Below are 21,618 nucleotides of genomic sequence, written 5' to 3'. Positions count from 1 at the left end.
TTAGAGAAGTGAAGTTTTAGGGAAGATTTAATAGTGGTGATCAAAATCATGAAGGGGTTTGCCAGAGTAAATAGTTTCCAGTGGCAGAAGGGTCAGTAACCAGAGGAGACAGATTTAAGATGATCAAAAGCAGCACCAATGGAGGCATGGAGGAAACATTTTTACAAATTGAGTTGTTGTGATCAGGAATGCATTGCCTGAAAGGGAAGTAAATTCAATAGTAGCTTTTGAAAAAGAATTGTGCAACTACTTGGAAAATATTGTTAGGCTTATGGGGAACGAGCGGGGGAGTTGGGCACTTGGATAACTTTGCCAAAGAGCTGACACAAGGGGCTTTTTTTCCTTGTGATCTCAGGAAGTGGGCATTACCATGAAAGTCACATTTATTACCCATCTCTAATTGCCCTTGAGAAGGTGTTGGTGCATCCCTTTCTTCAACCATTGCAGGCCATGTGCTGCAGGTACACCCACAGTGTTGTTAGGGAGGGAGTTCCAGGATTTTGACCCAGCGACAGTGAAGGAACGGGGATATATTTCCAAGTCAGGTTGGTGTGTGGCTTGATCTTGCAGGTGGTGGCGTTCCCATGCATCTGCTACCTTCTAGATGTGGTCGTGGGGAGATGTTGTCGAAGCAGCCTTGGTGAGTTCCTGCTGTGCATCTTGTAGATGATACGCATTGTTCCTACTGTGCATCGGTGGTGGATGGGATGCCAGTCAAGCAGGCAGGTTTGTGCTGGATGGTGTCGAGCTTCTTGAGTGTTGTTAGAGCTGCACTCATTTGGGTAAATGGAGTGTATTCCATCACACTTCCTGACTTGCACCTTCGAGATGGTTGTTATGACACAGCAGTTGGTAAAGGCTGAGTTATTTAAAATCCCAGAGGGAAACTTTAAACAATTGTCATAACCTATATTTTCAGTGGGTATGTTTGAGATGCAGCTCTGAATTCAGGAATAAAACCAACAGGCCTCAAGAGGTTTTTATATAAATTAAATAAAACATGTATTAATTTCACAAGGTATTAAACACATATAGGTGCCTAAAAATTACTACCACAATAATAATTAAACAAATCCCCAAATTAATCACTCCCAGGTAATCTTCCCCAAGGTAACAGTAACCCATAGACTTAAACAGACACCAAGCAAAGCACATTTTCCCTTAAAAATTCAAAATGAGGTTCCTTTCAATTTGGCCCCTTTGCGGACAGTTGTAAGCTTACAGTCAACTTAGATCTCACATGCCTCTGACTTCCACACACAAAGCTCTTCTGTATATACCTAGCCTTCCCTTTGAATGTAAATTTTCATTGTGTCACCAGGCTCTTTGAACTCCACCTCTCCTAACAATAAAACCCCTTTCATAGTACCAATTTTATGAGTAATATAAACATATTGCTTGGTGAGCAATAGTGAGGTGCAAGATTTCTGCCGCCCCAACCCCCCCAGTCTTTGAGTGGTTTACTCAACAAAATGCAAACGCACCCTCTTTCTTACTATTTATATCTCAAAACCACTATATCAGAGCACCCAGACTAGCTGGCTTTAATCCAATTAACACACACACACTCACACCCACAGACACATACCCTTCTACAAGTCCAATTTGAAATAATTTCCAATAACATTATATAGATTAATATCCCTTCAAGACAATGGTGGACAGGCTTTGAGGAGTCAGGAGGTGAGTTACCCACCACAGGATTCCTAGCCTCTGGCCTGCTCTGTAGCCACGGTATTTATATGACTGGTCCAGCTCCGTTTCTGGTCAATGGTAACCCTCCAAGATGTTGGTAGTGGGGAATTCAGCAATGGTAATGCAATTGAATGTCAGGGGGGCAATGGTTAGATTCTCTCTTGTTGGGGATGGTCATTGCCTGGCACTTATGTGGTGTGAATATTACTTGTCTCTTGTCAGCCCAAGCCTGGATATTGTCCAGGTCGTGCTGCATTTGGACATGGACTGCTTCAGTATCTGAGGAGTCGTGAATGACCTTGAGCATTGTACAATCATCAGTGAACATCCCCACTTCTGACCTCATGATGGAAGGATGAAGCAGCTGAAAATGGTTGGGCCTAGGACACGACCCTGAGGAACTCCTGCAGTGATGTCCTGGAGCTGAGATGACTGACCTCCAACAACCACAACCATCTTCCTTTGTGTTAGATATGAATCCAACCAGTGGAGAGTTTTCCCCGATTCTCATGGACTCCAGTTTTACTAGGGTTCCTTGATGCCACACTCTGTTAAACGCGGCCTTGATGTCAAGGGCAGTCACTCTCACCTCACCTCGGGAGTTCAGGTCTTTTGTCCATGTTTGAACCAATGCTGTAATGAAGCCAGGAGCTGAGTGACCCTGGCAGAACCCAAACTGAGAGACAGTGGACAGGTTAAAGGCAAAATACTGCAAATGCTGAAAATCTGAAACAAAAGAAAATGCTGGAAAAACTCAGCAGGTCTGACAGCATCTATTGAGAAAGAGAGACAGAGTTATCATTTTGAGTCCATATGACTGAAGAAGAGTTCTACAGACTTGAAGCGTTAACTCTGTCTTTCCCTCCACAGATGCTGTCAGACCTGCTGAGTATTTGACAGTGAGCAGGTTCTTGCCAAGCAAGAGCCACTTGATAGCACTGTTGATGACCCCTTCCATCTCTTTACTGATGATCGAGAGTAAACTGATGGAGTGGTGGGATTGGTAGGGTGGGATTTGTCATGCTTTTTATGTACAGGACATCCCTGGGCAATTTTCCACATTGCCAGGTAGATGCCAGCATTGTAGCAGTACTGGAACAGCTTGGTGAGGGTGCAGCATGTACTGGAGCACAGGTTTTCAGCACTATTGCTGGAATATTGTCAGGGCTCAAAGTCTTTGGAGCATTCAGTGTCTTCAGCCGTTTCTTGGTATCACACAGAGTGAATTGAATTGGCTGAGACTGGCAAATATAATGTTGGGGACCTCTGAATGAGGCCGAGATGGATCATCCAGCTAATTCTTCTGGCTGAAGATTGTTGTCAATGCTTCAGCCTTATCTTTTGCAATGATGTGCTGGGCTCCTCCACCATTGAGAATGGGGATATTTGTGGAGCCTCCTACTCGAGTGAGTTGTTTAATTGTCCACCACCATTTGCAACTGGATGTGGCAGCACTGCAGAGCTTAGATCTGATCTGCTAGTTTGGGAATTGTTTAGCTCTGTCTATTACTTGCTGCTTATGCAAGTAGTCCTGTGTTATAACTTCACCAGGTTGACACCTCAATTTTTAGGTACGCCTGGTACTGCTCCTGGAATGCCCTCCTGCACTCTTCATTGAACCAGGGTTGATCCCCTGGCCTGGTGGTAATGGTAGAGTGGGGGATACGCCAGGCTGTGAGGTTACAGATTGTGTTCGAGTACAATTCTGCTGCTGCTGATGGCCCACAGCACCTCATCGATGCCCAATCTTGAGTCTCTAGATCTGTTCAAAATCTATCCCATTTAGCAGGGTGGGAGTGCCACACAACACAATGGATGGTATCCTCAATGTAACGATGGCACTTCATTTCCACAACGACTGTGCAGTGATCACTCCTACCGATACTGTCATGGACAGATGCATCTGCAGCAGGCAGGTTGGTGAGGATGAGGTCAAATATGTTTCTTCCTATGGTTCGTTCCCTCACCACCTGCTGCAGACCCAGCCTAGCAGCTGTGTCCATTAGGACTTGGCCAGCTCGGTCTGTACTGGTTCTACAGAGCCACTCATCACCTAGAGTACATTCTGCGCCCTTGCCACCCTCAGTGCTTCCTCCAAATCATGTTCAACATGGAGGAGCACTGATTCATCAGCTGAGGGCAGGGGTGGTGGGTGGATGGCTGTACGCGGTAATCGGCAGGAGGTTTCCTTGTCCATGTTTGATTTGATGCTGAGAGACTTCTTGGGGTCCAGAGTCAATGTTGAGAACTCCCAGGACAGCTCGCAGTATACCACTGTGCCACCACCTCTGCTAGGTGGGTGATGGTGGTGCTTGGGACGTCTGTAAGGTTGTGATTCCATGAGCATGACTGTGTCAGGCTGTTGCTTGACTAGTCTATAAGGCAGCTCTCCCAATTTTGGCATTAGCCCCCAGGTGTTAGTAAGGAGGACTTTGCAGGGTCGACAGGGCTGAGTTTACCATTGTCCTTTCCAGTGCCGAGGTCGATGTCGGGTGGTCTGTCCAGTTCCATTCCTTTTCAACTTTTTAGCGATTTGATACAACTGAGTCAAGCACATTGCTATGGACCTGGAGTCACACATAGGCCAGACCAGGTAAGGACGGCAGATTTCCTTCCCTAAAGGACATTAGTGAACCAGATGGGTTTTTACAACAATTGACAATGGCTTCATGGCCATCAGACTTTTAATTCCTGATTTTCATTGTATTCAAATTTCACTATCTGCTGTGGCAGAATTCAAACCCAGGTCCCCAGAGCATTCCCCTGGGTCTCTGGATTACCAGCCCAGTGATGATACCACCACGCCACCGCCTCCCGCTTAAATAACTCGTGACTCAGATTCGAACCGAGCTTGTTATGGCCACAACACAGATTACGAACCACTGTATGATCACAGCACCATACATGAGCTAGTGCAAACGTTACTTGCTACTCATCAGCCCAAGGCTGAATATTGTCCAGGCCTTGCTGCACATGGACATAGACTGCTTCAGTATGTGAGGAGTCAGAAATGGCACTGAACATTGTGTGATCGTCAGCGATCATCCCCACTTCTGACCTTATGAACCAGAACCCGAAGGGAATCAAATTGGTTTTTTGCAACAGTCCAGTCATTGCATCATCACATTACTGAGATGAGCTTTTGAAGTCTAGATTTTTTATTTCTAAATTAATTGAATTTAAATTTCCTCAGCTGCTGTAGTGGGTTTTGAACTCATGTTCCCAGGAGTATTAGTCTGGGTCTGTATTACTGGTCCAGAAACATAACCACGATGCTACCGTTCTTCCTCCTTCTCTCTCACTCTGTGATTCTATCCCTGTGTTCTCCTGGCTGGACTCCCACATTCCACCCTCTGTAAACTTCAGTTCTTCCAAAACTCTGATGCACACCTTCTCAACTTGCACCAGGTCTTGTTCCTCTATCTGTGCTCTCTGACCTACCTTGGTTTTTGGTTCAGTAACACTTTGATTAAACCCCTCCGTGGCCTCACCCCTCCCTACCCTTGTCATTCTTCCGGTCTGAGAACCCTACGATATCCGACCTTCTCCTATTGTGACTTTTTGTGCATCCCTGACTTGTAACCGATCCACTGGTCGTGCCTTCGGCTGCCAAGGCCCTACTTCTAGAATTACCTCCGTAAACCTCTCCCACTTCTCCTCCTTTAAGACGTGCCTTAGAACGTTTTTGTCTAAGCTTTTGAACACCTGTCCTAATATCTCCTTATGTGGCTTGGTGTTAAATTCTGTTTGATGCTCCTGTGGTGAATGACTGCATTAAAAGTGCTGTATAAATGCACTCTTTCTTTAAGTAACCCACATCAATATCTTTACAGTGCAAAGTGTCATTTGGCCCATCAAGTCTGCACTGAGTCTCTGAAATAGCATTTCACCTAGCTCCACTCCCCTGCCTTATCCCCGTAACCTTGCACATCCTCTCTTTTCAGGTAGTAATCCAATTTCCTTTTGAATATCTCAATCGAACCTGCCTCCACCATCCTTTCGGGAAGTTTGTTCCAGACTCCAGGTTTACCAGCTCGGGTATTATTTTTCCTTTAAATGACAGTTCCATTGTTATACCACATTTTTTATTTAGCAAGTTCATCTCAATATATATTAGGCCTCAAAATGGAGCAATGTGTGACACCATATTTAGGCAGTATCTCCAAACCTGGAACGGTTTCAGAGGAGGTTTGCAAGGACGATCTCAGGAATGAGGGACTTCAGTAATGTGGAGAGATTGGAGAAGCTGTGCCTGCTCTCACTAGAGCAGACAACGTTGAGGGGAGTTCCAAAGACGAGTCATATTGAACTCAAAACGTTAACTCTGTTTCTCTCTTTGCAGATGCTGCCAGGCCTGCTGAAGTTTTTTCAGAATTTCCTGGTTTTAATTGAGCTTAAGGGGACATTTGATAGAGGTGATCAAAGTTCTGAGAGGTTTTGACAGAGCAAGTTAAGAGAAACTGTTTCTTCTGGCAAGTGAATCAGCAACCAGGGGTTGCAGTTTGAAAATAATTGGCAAATGAACCCGAGAGTAAATAAGAAATGTTTTCACAGGGAAGGTGCAGGTGAGTCTAAAACTCAGAGCCATCAATGTAAGATAATCACCAATAAATCCAATATGCAATTTAGGAGAAGTTTTTTTGCCCAAAGAATTGTAAAAATGTGGAAATCTGTACCACGTGGAATAGTTGAGGTGACTAATATAGAGACATTTAATGGGAATCTGAATAAACACATGAAGAAGAAAGGAATGGAAGATTATGTTGATAGGGTGAGATGAAGAGGAGTAGAAGGTTATTTGTGTGGAGTAAAAGCACAGGCATAGACAAGTTGGGCCGAATGGCCTGTTTCTGTAGGCCCTATGTAATTCAGTGTAAACTTTGCCCAGCTGAATGTATGTAAACAAATCTTTGACGCTTCTCACCCTTTTTCACCAGAAATCTCACTCAACATTCCTCGGTGCTGATGAGCTGTGAGAAATCTGAATGAGGACACCGAGCACGTGACCAGACTGGCCCCTGTCTCAATCATCCGTATCCACTTGCAGCTACTCCTTTGATTAGGTAACTTTGATTTATGCCCCTCTCTCCTCAGCGCAACTATAGGGACACCTGGGCAGCCATCTTCAACAGCTAGATCCTGGAATTGTGAGTAAGTGCACTCTCGATGATCATCCCAAGCTATCTGGAGGGGGTGCAGAGGAGATTCACCAGGATGCCGCCTGGGATGAAACATTTAAGTTAGGAAGAGAGGTTGGATAGACTTGGGTTGTTTTCGTTGGAGCAGAGAAGACTAAGGGGCGACCTGATCGAGGTGTACAAGATTATGAGGGGCATGGACAGGGTGGATAGGGAGCAGCTGTTCCCCTTAGTTGAAGGGTCAGTCACGAGGAGACACAGGTTCAAGGTGAGGGGGCAGGAGGTTTAGGGGGGTGTGAGGAAAAACTTTTTTACCCAGAGAGTAGTGACAGTCTGGAATGCGCTGCCTGGGAGGGTAGTGGAGGCGGGTTGCCTTACATCCTTTAAAAAGCACCTGGATGAACACTTGGCACGTCATAACATTCAAGGCTATGCGCCAAGTGTGGATAAATGGGATTAGGTAGGTAGGTCCGATGTTTTTCGTGTCAGTGCAGACTTGATGGGCCGAAGGGCCTCTTCTGCACTGTGAGATTCTGTGATCCAGACCCTATTGGTACTATTGGTAGCAATGCCGAAATGACCCCGTGGGTACTCAAACCAGGAACATCCCGGGTCCTCTTTGCGCAGGGTTACCATGTCTTGTTGGATGCTTTCCTGGAGGTTTCCTTGCATGTCCGCCTATCTCTGATTGCCCCACCCTCCCCTCCTGCCAATGGTCAGCCCACATATCCATCCTCGCCAAGCACCATTTTCCCAACCAATTGGAAAGCGAACAAATTCTTCAGGACCTGATTTGGATGATTCTTGACTGATAGTTAGCTAGCCATCTTGGTTGTAAATAAATGATCAATTTTTATAAATAATGAGCAAAGGTTTAATGCCATTCTAACTTTGCTTCCGGCTTCCTCGCTGCCGTGTCCGGGAGATGAACCTTCATTTCCAGGAGACAGCAGGACAATCTGGGAGCATTGGTAACACTCAACTCTGTGCCATTTGAGTGCTGGCAGATGTCAGCATCTCAGCTGGGCAAGGAACTGATCAGATGGCAGCCTAGAGGGCATAGATTCAGACGAGCAACCGAGGGGTCTGGAATTCAAACCCCTCACCACCCACACTCCCACCCACCAGCCTGACACTGATCCTCCCACCTCCCCACTCTTTCTGGTGCTCTGGTCTCTGAATTCTTGTCTGACCTGGTTCTACTGTGGTTTCTTAAGAGTTCCTGCTCTGCGGTTTGACTGGTCCTCCTGAGGGGCCGTGCAGTCATGTCCCAAGCGGTGGGGTTTCGAGTGGGCGCTGAGTTCTCATCGTACAGTGAGCTGCATCGCGAGTTCCGGCGCTACCAGAGGGACTGCGCCGTGCAGCTGTGGACCAGGCACTCTCGGACCATTGAGGCCCAGAGGCGGAGGGCCCCTAAACGGCCCATGAACGACGCGCTCAAGTTCGCTGAGATTGACTACGCGTGCATTCACGGAGGCAAACTATTCAGGGCCAAAGGGACTGGGAAGCGAACAAACCAGAGGTAAGGAGCTGCCTGCATTGTGGAAATTGCCAGGCTCACTCTGTTGCTGAGTAACTCCATTTTACAGAGCATAGTCTTTTTGTCTTTTTACACAGTGATTTATTCCACTTTTGGATAGACTTCCTGAAGGGCTGGTGGAAGCAAACACTATAGTAACTTTCAAAAGAGATGTGCATAAACTTAAAGGGGGAAAAATTAATTTCAAGGCTATGGGTAAGAGCTATGGAGTGGGACTAATTGGATTGCTCTTTCAGAGAGTTGGCACAGGTATGATGGGCCGAATGGCCGCCACCTCCACTGTATTGTTCTGAGAGTGTGATTAGGGGGCAGCCTCCTCAGCCCCGCACCTGCCAACTGCCAGCCATGGAGGAGGAAACTGAACCAAAGAACCATTCATTCCGGGCAGTGCATAGCATGCCCACCTCTGAGGGCGAAGATCATGACCCACTCCAGAGACTTTGACAAAAATCTAGGCTGACATTTCAGCTCCAGTGTAGTACTTTCTTTTTAATCTTTCATGGGATGTGGGCATCACTGGCAAGGCCACCATTTGTTGCCCATCCCATTGCCCTTGTAGTGGCTTACTAGAGCATTGCAGAGGGCAGTTAAGAGTCAACCACATTGCCTAGGGTTTGCAGTCACATGTAAGGGTGGCAGATTTCCTTCCCTATAGATTTTTACAATTGATCATAGGTTCATGGTCACCATTACCGAGACTAGCTTTCAATAGCAGATTTATGCAGTGAATTTAAATTCTACCAGTTGCCCGTGGTAGGATTTGCCCATGTGCCCACAGCATTAGCCTGGGCCTCTGGATTACTAGTCCGGTGACATTACCCTAAACTACCTGAGTCTCCCCTGAGGAAGAGCTGTATTGTTGAAGGCACTGTCTCTTGGATAAAACGATTAACTGAGACTCCAATGCCCCCTTGAGAGGATGTGGAAGACCCTGTGGTATTTCAAAGAGTGAGCGAATTATGTCCGGTTCCCTAGCCAATACTTATCCTGTAAACAACCTCACTGAAACAGATAATCTGGCTGTTATTGCATTCCTAATTGTGGGAGCTTGCTGTACGTTAATTGGCTGCTGCAATTCTAACATTATGATGACCACACTTCAAAGGAGAAATTAGCTGTAAAGCACTCTGGGAAGCCCAGAGGCGGTGAAAGGTGCAATATAAATTGCTTCTTTCACTCCTAATTAGTGGGCATGTAAAAGTCTGCACAGATGCTGCATTTGTTTTATATGTGGTCTGTTGACAGATTTCAGAATCATAGAATAGCTACAGCATAGAAGGAGCCCATTTGGCCCATGCTGGTTCTGCAAGAGCAGCTGACCAAGTCCCACTCCCTGTCTCTCTCTGGAGCCCTGCAAATGTTTCTATTCGGATGATGATCCAATTCCCCACAATTGAACCTACCTCCATCTCACACACACACTCAGGCAGGACGTTCCAGATCCTAACCACTGACTGCAGGGAAAAAGTTTTTCCTCATGTCACCCTTTGATTCTTTTGCCAGTTACCTTAAATCAGTGCCCTCTGGTTCTCGGTCCTTCCATCAATAGAAACAGCATCTCCCTTTCTGCTCCAACCAGATCCCTCATGATTTTGAGCATGTCCATCAAATCTCCTTTCAACCTTCTCTTTAGGAGAACGACCCCAGCTTCTCCAATATATCCACGTCACTGAAACTTTTTGTCCTGGAATTTTTTCTTGGATCACGCTGTGAGGACACTTGTGAGTCCCATTCCCCACCCAGAGTCTGTGCATTCAAAATGAGTTGGCGGGGCGGGGGGGAATGGGGCTCAAAATAAACAAAAAAAAATCTTACATATTTGAACAAGTTTGATTCTCAAGCAGCCAGACCTGACCACCTGTGTTGTAACTCAGTTTTATATTCTTGCTAGCCACAAACAGGAACTTTCTTTGGGGCCATGCGTCGATTCTAAAGGAAGCTCTAAGCCAAGTTCCCCCCCTCAGTCTGCTTACACAATGCTGCTCATTGTCTGTTGCAGAACCAACAAGACCAAGTGTCCCTGCGTTATTAAAGTCCGCCTCTCTCCAGATGGGGACAAGTTTGTGGTGAAAGAGATGATTGAATCGCATAACCACACGGTACAGGAGGTAAGTAAAACCCAGTGTGGAAATCCTGACACCGTCACTGCTGTATAATAAATTGGTACCTGCTTTATGCCTCCCCTCCCTCCTGTGCAACTTCCACCTCCCTTCCCAAGTTAAGGCTGGTTTGAAAAAGTATACAGGATCCTGAACTTGAGACAAGGGAATACAAAAGCAAGGAGGTTCTGCTAAACCTTTATAAATCACTGGTTAGCTGGAATATTGTGTCTGATTCTGGGCACCACTCTTTAAGAAAGATATCATGACTTGTACTGGGTACAGAAGAGACTAACTGTGGAGTGGCACCAAGGATGAGGGACCTCCGTGACATGGATAGATGGAAAAGAATTGTAGAAGGAGACAATTCGGCCTATTCTTCCCATGCCTGCTCTCTGCAAGAACAACTCGCTTTGTCTCACTCCCCCAGCTTTTCTGTGCAGCTCTGCAGTTTTTTTCTGTTCCCCTAATGATCATTTTGAATGCCGCAATCGAACCGGCCTTCGCACACTCAGGCAGACTATGTCAGATCCTAACCACTCACTCCATTAAAAAAAATTCTTTTCTCGCATCGCCATTGCTTCTCTTGCGAATCACCTGAAATCAGTGTTCTTCGATTCTCCATCCTTCCGCCAACGGGAACAGTATCTCCCTATCTACTTTGTCTAGACCCCCTCGTGACCTTAAATAACCCTCTATCAAATGTCCTCTTAATCTTCTGGTGGTGGTTCTCATGAAAGTTGAGAGAGATTAAGAGGAGATTTGATTGAGGTATTCAAAACCAGGAGCGGTTTTGACAAAGTAAATAGGGAGGAATTGTTTCCTTTGGCAGATGAGTCAGTAACCTGAGGAGACAGATTTAACGTACAGTAATTGGCAAAGCAACCAGAAGAGGGAGATGGGAATTTTCTTTTACACAGTAAGTTGTTGTGATGTGGGAAAGCACTGCCTGAAAGGGTGGTGGAAGCAGATTCAATAGTAACATCCAAAAGAGAATTGGTTAAATATTCGAAGGGGAGAATTACGCAGGGCAGTGGAGAAAGAGCAGGGGAGTGGACTAATTGGACCCGAGAGCTGGCACAGGCACGATTGACTGAATGGCCTCCCCCTGTGCCGTATTGTTCTCCGAACATTCTGAACACTTTATAACATGTGGGTTTGAGTCGTGTTCCTTGTGGAGTCGGGTTAGAGCCGTGTGCCTTGTGGAGTCGGGTTAGAGCCGTGTTCCTTGTGGAGTCGGGTTAGAGCCGTGTTCCTTGTGGAGTCGGGTTAGAGCCGTGTTCCTTGTGGAGTCGCGTTAGAGCCGTGTTCCTTGTGGAGTCGGGTTAGAGCCGTGTTCCTTGTGGAGTCGGGTTAGAGTCGTGTTCCTTGTGGAGTCGGGTTAGAGTCGTGTTCCTTGTGGAGTCGGGTTAGAGTCGTGTTCCTTGTGGAGTCGGGTTAGAGTCGTGTTCCTTGTGGAGTCGGGTTAGAGTCGTGTTCCTTGTGGAGTCGGGTTAGAGTCGTGTTCCTTGTGGAGTCGGGTTAGAGTCGTGTTCCTTGTGGAGTCGGGTTAGAGTCGTGTTCCTTGTGGAGTCGGGTTAGAGTCGTGTTCCTTGTGGAGTCGGGTTAGAGTCGTGTTCCTTGTGGAGTCGGGTTAGAGTCGTGTTCCTTGTGGAGTCGGGTTAGAGTCGTGTTCCTTGTGGAGTCGGGTTAGAGTCGTGTTCCTTGTGGAGTCGGGTTAGAGTCGTGTTCCTTGTGGAGTCGGGTTAGAGTCGTGTTCCTTGTGGAGTCGGGTTAGAGTCGTGTTCCTTGTGGAGTCGGGTTAGAGTCGTGTTCCTTGTGGAGTCGGGTTAGAGTCGTGTTCCTTGTGGAGTCGGGTTAGAGTCGTGTTCCTTGTGGAGTCGGGTTAGAGTCGTGTTCCTTGTGGAGTCGGGTTAGAGTCGTGTTCCTTGTGGAGTCGGGTTAGAGTCGTGTTCCTTGTGGAGTCGGGTTAGAGTCGTGTTCCTTGTGGAGTCGGGTTAGAGTCGTGTTCCTTGTGGAGTCGGGTTAGAGTCGTGTTCCTTGTGGAGTCGGGTTAGAGTCGTGTTCCTTGTGGAGTCGGGTTAGAGCCGTGTTCCTTGTGGAGTCGGGTTAGAGCCGTGTTCCTTGTGGAGTCGGGTTAGAGCCGTGTTCCTTGTGGAGTCGGGTTAGAGCCGTGTTCCTTGTGGAGTCGGGTTAGAGCCGTGTTCCTTGTGGAGTCGGGTTAGAGCCGTGTTCCTTGTGGAGTCGGGTTAGAGCCGTGTTCCTTGTGGAGTCGGGTTAGAGCCGTGTTCCTTGTGGAGTCGGGTTAGAGCCGTGTTCCTTGTGGAGTCGGGTTAGAGCCGTGTTCCTTGTGGAGTCGGGTTAGAGCCGTGTTCCTTGTGGAGTCGGGTTAGAGTCGTGTTCCTTGTGGAGTCGGGTTAGAGTCGTGTTCCTTGTGGAGTCGGGTTAGAGTCGTGTTCCTTGTGGAGTCGGGTTAGAGTCGTGTTCCTTGTGGAGCCGGGTTAGAGTCGTGTTCCTTGTGGAGTCGGGTTAGAGTCGTGTTCCTTGTGGAGTCGGGTTAGAGTCGTGTTCCTTGTGGAGTCGGGTTAGAGTCGTGTTCCTTGTGGAGTCGGGTTAGAGTCGTGTTCCTTGTGGAGTCGGGTTAGAGTCGTGTTCCTTGTGGAGTCGGGTTAGAGTCGTGTTCCTTGTGGAGTCGGGTTAGAGTCGTGTTCCTTGTGGAGTCGGGTTAGAGTCGTGTTCCTTGTGGAGTCGGGTTAGAGTCGTGTTCCTTGTGGAGTCGGGTTAGAGTCGTGTTCCTTGTGGAGTCGGGTTAGAGTCGTGTTCCTTGTGGAGTCGGGTTAGAGTCGTGTTCCTTGTGGAGTCGGGGTTAGAGTCGTGTTCCTTGTGGAGTCGGGGTTAGAGTCGTGTTCCTTGTGGAGTCGGGTTAGAGTCGTGCCTCTTCGTTCCGATCAGGTTTTTGTATTGGAGTCACTGTTAAAATGGGCCCTGCACTGCTGACAGTTGAAGCTGGTGCTAGCCAGCAAAGTTACAGGTTAGGTCGGAGTTTGAGTTTTTGTTGGTATTGGTTGAGAAAGGAATGTTGGCCAGGACACTGGGAGAAGGTCCTGCTCTTCATACGCTGTTTTGGGATCATTAATGTTCTTTCTTCTGAGGCATCAGCACAGGTCGAAGGGGCGTGAGGTTCCATCTGAAAGCAGCACTGCTGACAGTGCAGCACTTACCCCAGAAATGCCCTGGATCCTCAGTCCAGCCCCTCGGCTCAAATCCCCTCACAGCCTGAACCCAAATCCATTGAGCCAAACTAAGAGCCTTCACTTTGAAGGCCATTTTTCATCCTCTATTTTCTGACCCTTTTTTCCTATACAGCCTATACTTCGCTGTCAAGCACTCCATCAGTAACATGTCCCAGTGGTCAGTCTTTAAGTGTAAGTACAGCAGACTGCTTGATGGTACTGGGAGTACTCCCTGGTATTTGAAACAATAAATTTGAAGTGTAATGCCAGGCACTGAACTTCACAGATGAAAGACTTGTACAGAGTGCACCCTTCCTGGAAACTTCACTGTTAATTTCTTGTCAAACTTCAGATCACGTCTTACTGTGCTTCAGACTCACTGTGGATCACACCAGTGGGGATCTGCTTTACACACTAACTGACACTCGGAGTCACGGGCAGGCAGTTACCAATGGAAGAGTCGCATGTACGCAGTTACTGACACGCGTAGCACAGCCCATGCAGTTACTGGTGCATAGTTAAGGGCACACAGTCACCAACGCACAGGGTCAACGCTGACCTGCACAGCCACACACACGCAAAGCTTCACACATTGTCACGAGTGTTCTCTCATAGAAGTAATATGTATAATGCAGCTCGATGCTTTATTAAATATAATACATTAAAAAAAGAAACAAAAACTGAGGCCATGAATGCATGATAATCACTGATCACTTCAGTAGGGAATTCAGTGGAAACACCTTCACTCTGTGAGGTTAGAATGTGGAACTCACTACCACAGAGAGGAACTGAGTAATTTAAGGTAAAGCAAGATAAGCGTAAAAAGGAGAGAGGATTGGAATGATATGTGGATGAGGTTAGATGAAGAAGGTTGGGAAGAGACTCGTTTGCAGCATAAACACTAGTATGGCCAAGTTGGACTGAATGCCCTGGTAATGTGCTGGACATTCTATGTAATGTGATGCAGTGCTGTACAGTTCCTCATTGAGATTGCAGTTAATGGAGCCTATTTCCCTCTCCCTAAGATCACCCAGCTCTGCTGTGCCTCAGCACATCTGCTACTGAAACCCTCTTCCTTGCCTTCATTATCTATAGACTCAACTATTTTAATGCTGTGTAGGTGCTCTCCCCCTTTCTACCCTCTGTTATCTTGAGGTCATCCAAAACTCTGCCGCCCATATCTTAACCCACGCCAACTCACTGTCCCCTATCTGCTCTGTGTTCGGTGACTAATCGGACTCCTGCTTAAGCAATATTTCTAGCTTAAAATTCTCACCCTTGTTTTCTAACCACCCCCCCCCCACCCCCCCACCGCCCCCGGTTGTGGCCTTGCCCCTCCTTATTTCTGTAATCTCCTCCAGCCTCACTACCCCCGAGATATCTGCACTCCTGTAAATCTGGCCTGTCACGCATCCCCGATCTTAATCGTGTCATCATTCCTGGCAGCACTTTCAGTTGCCTAGGCCTTAAGCTCTGGAATTCCCTCCCTACATCTCTCCGTCTCGTTCTGCCCCTCATTCCTCCTTTAAGACATTCATTAAAACCTCCCTCTTTGACCAGGCTTTTGATCGTCTCATTTAATACTGCTGTAAGTGGCTCAGTGTCAAATTCTGCTGTGCAATGCTCCTGTGAAACCTTGCAGTGTGTTAATACATGAGAGGCAGCAAATAATTATAGGTTATAGTTGTGGAAATATTAAAAGATGTTAACTCTGCCTAACTTACAGGCTGAACGGGAACGCTTCCCACATCAAAGACGTTTCGACAAAGCAGTGCAGAGTAACAGAGCAGATATTAAAGAGAACCTGGGGAGCGCAGTAGAGCAGGGGATCCATCAGGAAGATAATCCCAGAGACAAATGGACCACATGGAAGATGAACCAGACGAACCTGGAGAAAATGGTGCCTGCGCTGGCATCCGTCAAGGGTAGGTGTCACTATGCCATAAGGTGGCACACCACAGGGATAGCACATTGCTATCTCTCACTGCCTCACACCATCCCCCCAGGGGACAACACTGCTACCTCACTACCCCATATCCTCCCTCTGCCCAGGGAGAGCAGGCTGCTCCCTCGTTGTCCCCTATCCCAGGGAGAGCATGCTGCTACCTCACTGTCCCACACCTTCTCGTACCCAGGGAGAGCAGGCTGCTCCCTCACTATCCCACATGGTCCCTCTGCCCAGGGAGAGCACGCTGCTACCTCAGTGTCCCACACTATCCCCTACCCAGGGAGAGTAGGCTGCTCTTTCACTGTCCCACACTGTCCCCTACCCCAGGGAGAGCTCACTGCTCCCTCACTGCCCAGTACCCCAGGGAGAGCGTTCTGCTCCCTCACTGTCCCACACTGTTGCCGACCCCAGGGAGAGCCCACTACTCCCTCACTGTCCCCTACCCCAGGGAGACATCACTGCTCCCTCACTATCCCACACCGTCCCCTACCCAGGGAGACATCACTGCTCCCTCACTGTCCCACACTCCCCTACCCCAGGGGGGAGCGCTCTGCTCCCTCACTGTCCCACACTCCCCTACCCCAGGGGGAGCGCTCTGCTCCCTCACTGTCCCACACTCCCCTACCCCAGGATGAGCTCACTGCTCCCTCACTGTCCAGTACCTCAGGGAGAGCTCACTGCTCCCTCACTGTCCCACACTGTTACCGACCCCAGTGAGAGCACTCTGCTCCCTCAATGTCCCACACTGTTACCGAACCCAGGGAGAACACGCTGTTTCCTCACTGTCCCACACCGTCCCCTACCCCAGAGAGAGCTCACAGCTCCCTCACTGTCCCCTACCCCAGGGAGAGCTCACTGCTTCCTCACTGTCCCCTACTCCAGGGAGAGCTCACTGCTCCCTTACTGTCCCACACTGTTACCGACCCCAGGGAGAGCACGCTATTCCCTCATTGGTCCACGCTGTTACCGACACCAGGGAGATCAGGCTGCTTCCTCACTTTACCACACTGACCCTCAGCCCTGGGATAACTCGCTACTCCGTTACTGCCCCACTCTGTCCCCTACCCCAGGGAGAGCCCGATGCTCCCTCACTATCCCCTACCCCAGGGAGTGCACACTGTTTCCTCACTGTCCCACATGGACCCTGACCAGGGAGAACACGCTGCTTCCTCACTGTCTCACACTGTCCCCTTCTCCAGGAAGAGCTCACTGCTTTCTCACTGTCCCATACTCTCCCCTACCCGAAGGAGAACACATTGCTCTCCCACTGCACCACACCGACCCTGCCCAAGGAGAGCATGCTGTTCCCTCACTGCCTCACTCTGTCCCCTACCACAGGAAGAGCACCCTGCTCCCTCACTGTCCCCTACCCCAGGAAGAGCAGGTTGCTCCCTCACCGTTCCACACTGTCCCCTACCCCAGGGAGAACACGCTGCTCCCTCACTGTCCCACACCGACCCTCAGCCCTGGGATAGCCTGCCACTCCATTAATGCCCCATACTGTCCCCTACCCCAGGGGGAGCAAGCTGTTTCCTCACTGTCCCACACTGCCCCCTACCCCAGGGAGAACATGTTGCTCCCTCACTGTCCCACATTGACCCTACCCCAGGAAGAGTACGCTGCTCCCTCCCTGTCCCCTACCACAGGAAGAGCACTCTGCTCCCTCACTGTCCCACACCGACCCTCAGCTCTGGGTAGCCCGCTACTCCGTTACTGTCCCACACTGTCCCCTACCCCAGGGAGAACACACTGCTTCCTCACTGCCCCACACTGTCCCCTCCCCCAGGGGGAACAAGCCGTTATCTCACTGTCCCCTACCCCACGGAGAGCTCACTGCTCCCTCAGTGTCCAATATCCCAAGGAGAGCTCGCTGTTTCCTCACTGTTCCCTACCCCAGGGAGAGCAGGCTGCTCCCTCACTGTCCCACACCGACCCTCAGCCCTGGAATAGCCCGCTACTCTGTTACAGTCCTACACTTTCCCCTACCACAGGGAGAACATGCTGCTCCCTCACTGCCCCAAACTGTCCCCTACCCCGGGGGAACAAACCGTTATCTCATTGTCCACTACCCCAGGGAGAACATGCTGCTCCCTCACTGTCCCACACTGTTACCTACCCCAAGGAAAGCTCACTGTCCCAAACTGTTCCCTACCCCAGGGAGAGCAGGCTGCTCCCTCACTGTCCCCTACCTCAGGGAGAGTACGCTGCTTCCTCACTATCCCAAATCAAGCCTCAGCCCTGGGATAGCCCGCTACTCCGGTACTGTCCCACACCATCCCTTACCCCAGGGAGAGCTCACTGCTCCGTCACCGACCCACAGTGTCCCCTACTCCAGGGAGAACACACTGCTCCCTCACTGTCCCACACTGTCCCTCCACCTCCGTCCCTATTTAACATTGTTGATGGGCACATAGCCGTTGTGTCCGTATTGAGGGGCTGAATGCCCTCTTTAAGAGGATCAATGAGATTTACAGCCTATGTGACAGTATCGCTGGGCTGAATGGTCTGCGTGTCATTATCGCTGGGCTGAATGGCCTGCGTGTCAGCATCGCTGGGCTGAATGGCCTGCGTGTCAGTATCGCTGGGCTGAATGGTCTGTGTGTCAGTATCGTTGGGCTGAAAGGTCTGTGTGTCAGTATCGCTAAGCTGAATGGTCTGTGTGTCAGTATCGCTGGGCTGAATGATCTGCGTGTCAGTATCGCTGGGCTGAATGGTCTGTGTGTCAGTATCGCTGGGCTGAATGGCCTGCGTGTCAGTATTGCTGGGCTGAATGGTCTGCGTGGCAGCAACGCTGGGCTGAATGGCCACTATGACAGTATCAATGGGCTAATCGGCCCCTATGACAGTAGAGATGGGCCGAGCAGCCTCTATGACAGTATCAATGGGCTAAATGGCCTGTATGACAGTATCAGTGATCTGTGAGGCCCCTATAACAGTATCAATGGGCTGAACGGCCTCTATAACAGTATCGATGGGCTAACCGGCCTAAATAACAGTATTGATGGGCTGAGCTACCCCTATCACAGTATCAATAGGCTGAACGGCCTCTATAACAGTATCGATGGGCTGAGCTGCCCCTATGACAGTATCGATGGGCTGAATGGTCCGTCTGACAATATTGATGGGCTGAGCGGCTCCTATGACAGTATTGACGGGCCGAGCGGTCCCTATGACACTGTCGACAGGCCGAGCGGACCCTATGACACTGTCGACAGGCCGAGCGGCCCCTATGACACTGTCGACAGGCCAAGCGGCCCCTATGACACTGTCGACAGGCCGAGCGGCCCCTATGAAACTGTTGATGGGCCGAGTGGCCCCATGAGAGTTTCGACGGGCCGAGCAGCCTCTATAATGGTATCAATGGGCTGAGTGGCCCATATGACAGTATTGACGGCCAAGCGGCCCCTATGACAGTATCGACGGGCCGAGTGGCCTCTATAACGATATCAATGGGCTGAGTGGCCCGTATGACAGTATCGAAGGGCTGAGCGGCCCCATGAGAGTATTGACGGCCAAGCGGCCCCTATGACAGTTTCGACGGGCCGAGCGGCCTCTATAAAGGTATCAATGGGCTGAGTGGCCCGTATGATAGTATCGAAGGGCTGAGCGGCCCCTGACAGTAACGAGGGCTGGATGGCCTTTATAAGAGTATCAATGGGCTGAGCGGCCCCTATGACAGTATTGATGGGCTGAGCGGTCCCATGAGAGAAACGGTGGCTGAATGGCCCCTATAAGAGTATCAATGGGCTGAGCGGCCCATATAACAGTATTGATGGGCCAAGCAGCCTCTAAGACCGTATCGAAGGGCCGAGCGCCCCATGACAGTATCGATGGGCCGAACGGCTTCTGTAACAGTATCGATGGGCCCAGCGGCTTCTATGACATATTCGAAGGGCCGAGCGGCCCATATAACAGTATTCATGGGCTGAGTGGCCCCGTGACAGTAAGGATGGCTGAACGGCCTCTATAAAGAGTGTCAGTGGGCTGAGCGGCCTCTATAACATTATCTACGGCCTGAGCAGGCCCATATGACAGTATCGACGGGCTGAGAGGTACCATTACAGTAATGATGGCTGAATGGCCTCTATAAGAGTATTGATGGGCTGAGCGGCCCCTATGACAGTATCGACGGGCTGAGCGGCCCCTATGACACTGTCGACGGGCTGAGTGGCCCGTATGACAGTATCGACAGGCCGAGCGGCCTCTATGACAATATCGATGGGCTGAGCGGCCCATATGACAATATCGACGGGCCGAGCGGCCCCATGACAGTATCGATGGGCCGAGTGGCCTCTATGACAGTATCGATGGGTCGATCGGCTCCTATGACAGTATCGATGGGCCGAGTGGCCTGTATGACAGTGTCGATGGGCTGAACGGCCTCTATAATGGTATCAATGGGCTGAGTGGCCCCATGACAGTAAGCATGGCTGAATGGTCTCTATAAAGAGTGTCGATGGGCTGAGCGGCCTCTATAACATTATTTACGGCCTGAGCGGGCACGTATGACAGTATCGACAGGCCGAGCAGCCCTTATGACAGTATCGATGGTCGAGTGGCCTGTATGACAGTATCGATGGGCTGAGCGGACCCATTACAGTAACGATGGCTGAATGGCCTCTATAAGAGTATTGGTGGGCTAAGGGGCTCCTATGACAGTATCGACGGGCCAAGCGGCCTCTAAGACAGTATCGACGTGCTGAGCGGCCCCATAACAGTAACGATGGCCAGAGCGGCCCCTATGACATTATTGATGGCCAGAGCGGCCCCATGACAGTATCGATGGGCTGAGCAGCCCGATGACAGTAACGATGGCTGAATGGCCTCTATAAGAGTATTGATGGGCTGAGCGTCCCGTATGACAGTAACGATGGCCAGAGCGGCCCCATGACAGTATCAATGGGCCGTTTGGCCTCTAAGACAGTATCGATGGGCCGAGCGGCCCATAGAACAATATCAATGGGCCGAACAGCCTCTATAACAGTATCGATGGGCTGAACGACCCCATGACATTAGCGATGGATCGAGTGGCCTGTATGACAGTGTAGATGGGCTGAACGGCCCCATGACAGTAACGAGGGCTGAATGGCCTTTATAAGAGTATCGATGGGCCGAGCGGCCTCTATGACATTATCGATGGGCTGAGCAGCCGCTAAGACAGTATCGAAGGGCCGAGCGACCCCTATGACAGTATCGATGGGCCGAGCGGCCCCATGACAGTAACGGTGGCTGAATGACCTCTAGAATAGTATCGATGGGCTGAGCGACCCCATGGCAGTAACGGTGGCTGAATGGCCTCTATAAGAGTAATGATGGGCCGAGCGGCCTCTAAGACAGTATCGAAGGGCCGAGCGGTCCGTATGACAGTATCCATGGGCTGAGTGGCCCCGTGACAGTAAGCGTGGCTGAATGGCCTCTATAAGAGTATCGATGGGCTGAGCGGCCCGTATGACAGTATCCATGGGCTGAGCGGCCCCATGACAGTAACGAGGGCTGAAAGGCCTTTATAAGAGTATTGATAGGCCGAGCGGCCTCTATGACATTATCGATGGGCTGAGCGGCCCTGTATGACAGTATCGATGGGCTGAGCAGCCTCTAAGACAGTATCGAAGGGCCAAGTGACCCCTTTGACAGTATCGACGTACCGAGCGGCCCCTATGACGCTGTCGAGGTGCCGAGCGGCCCCTATCACAGTATTAATGGGCGGAGCGGCCCCTATGACAGTATCGACAGTTCGAGCGGCCCCATGACAGTAACGATGGCCAGAGTGGCCCGTATGAGAGTATCGACGGGCTGAGCGGCCCGTATGACAGTATCGATGGGCTGGGCGGCCCCATGACAATAACGAGGGCTGAATGGCCTTTATAAGAGTATTGATAGGCCGAGCGGCCTCTATGACATTATCGATGGGCTGAGCGGCCCTGTTTGACAGTATCGAAGGGCCAAGCGACCCCTTTGACAGTAT

At 49.8% G+C, this 21,618-nt stretch overlaps 1 protein-coding gene across 3 annotated transcripts in view; it reads left to right on the top strand.

Annotated features, from left to right (window-relative positions):
• The first annotated feature begins 620 nt into the window (after positions 1-620).
• Positions 621-21,618, top strand: part of LOC121273430 (zinc finger SWIM domain-containing protein 1-like) — a 55,982-nt gene continuing 34,984 nt past the window's right edge. For 2 of the 3 annotated variants that reach the window (XM_041180612.1, XM_041180610.1), the window contains exons 1-5: positions 6,121-6,260; positions 6,633-6,758; positions 8,051-8,355; positions 10,373-10,481; positions 15,432-15,630. In XM_041180612.1, coding sequence (XP_041036546.1) covers positions 8,099-8,355; positions 10,373-10,481; positions 15,432-15,630 — 565 coding nt within the window. In that variant the 5' untranslated portion in view covers positions 6,121-6,260; positions 6,633-6,758; positions 8,051-8,098. Of the gene's footprint in view, positions 641-6,120; positions 6,261-6,632; positions 6,759-8,050; positions 8,356-10,372; positions 10,482-15,431; positions 15,631-21,618 lie in introns of those variants that run through there. The other variant, XM_041180611.1, reaches the window with a different exon arrangement.

Source organism: Carcharodon carcharias (assembly GCF_017639515.1).
Source record: "Carcharodon carcharias isolate sCarCar2 chromosome 19 unlocalized genomic scaffold, sCarCar2.pri SUPER_19_unloc_7, whole genome shotgun sequence".
Lineage (NCBI taxonomy): Eukaryota > Metazoa > Chordata > Chondrichthyes > Lamniformes > Lamnidae > Carcharodon > Carcharodon carcharias.
The sequence above is the reverse complement of the archived record's forward strand: the minus strand, read 5'-3'. Positions and strand labels throughout refer to the sequence as shown.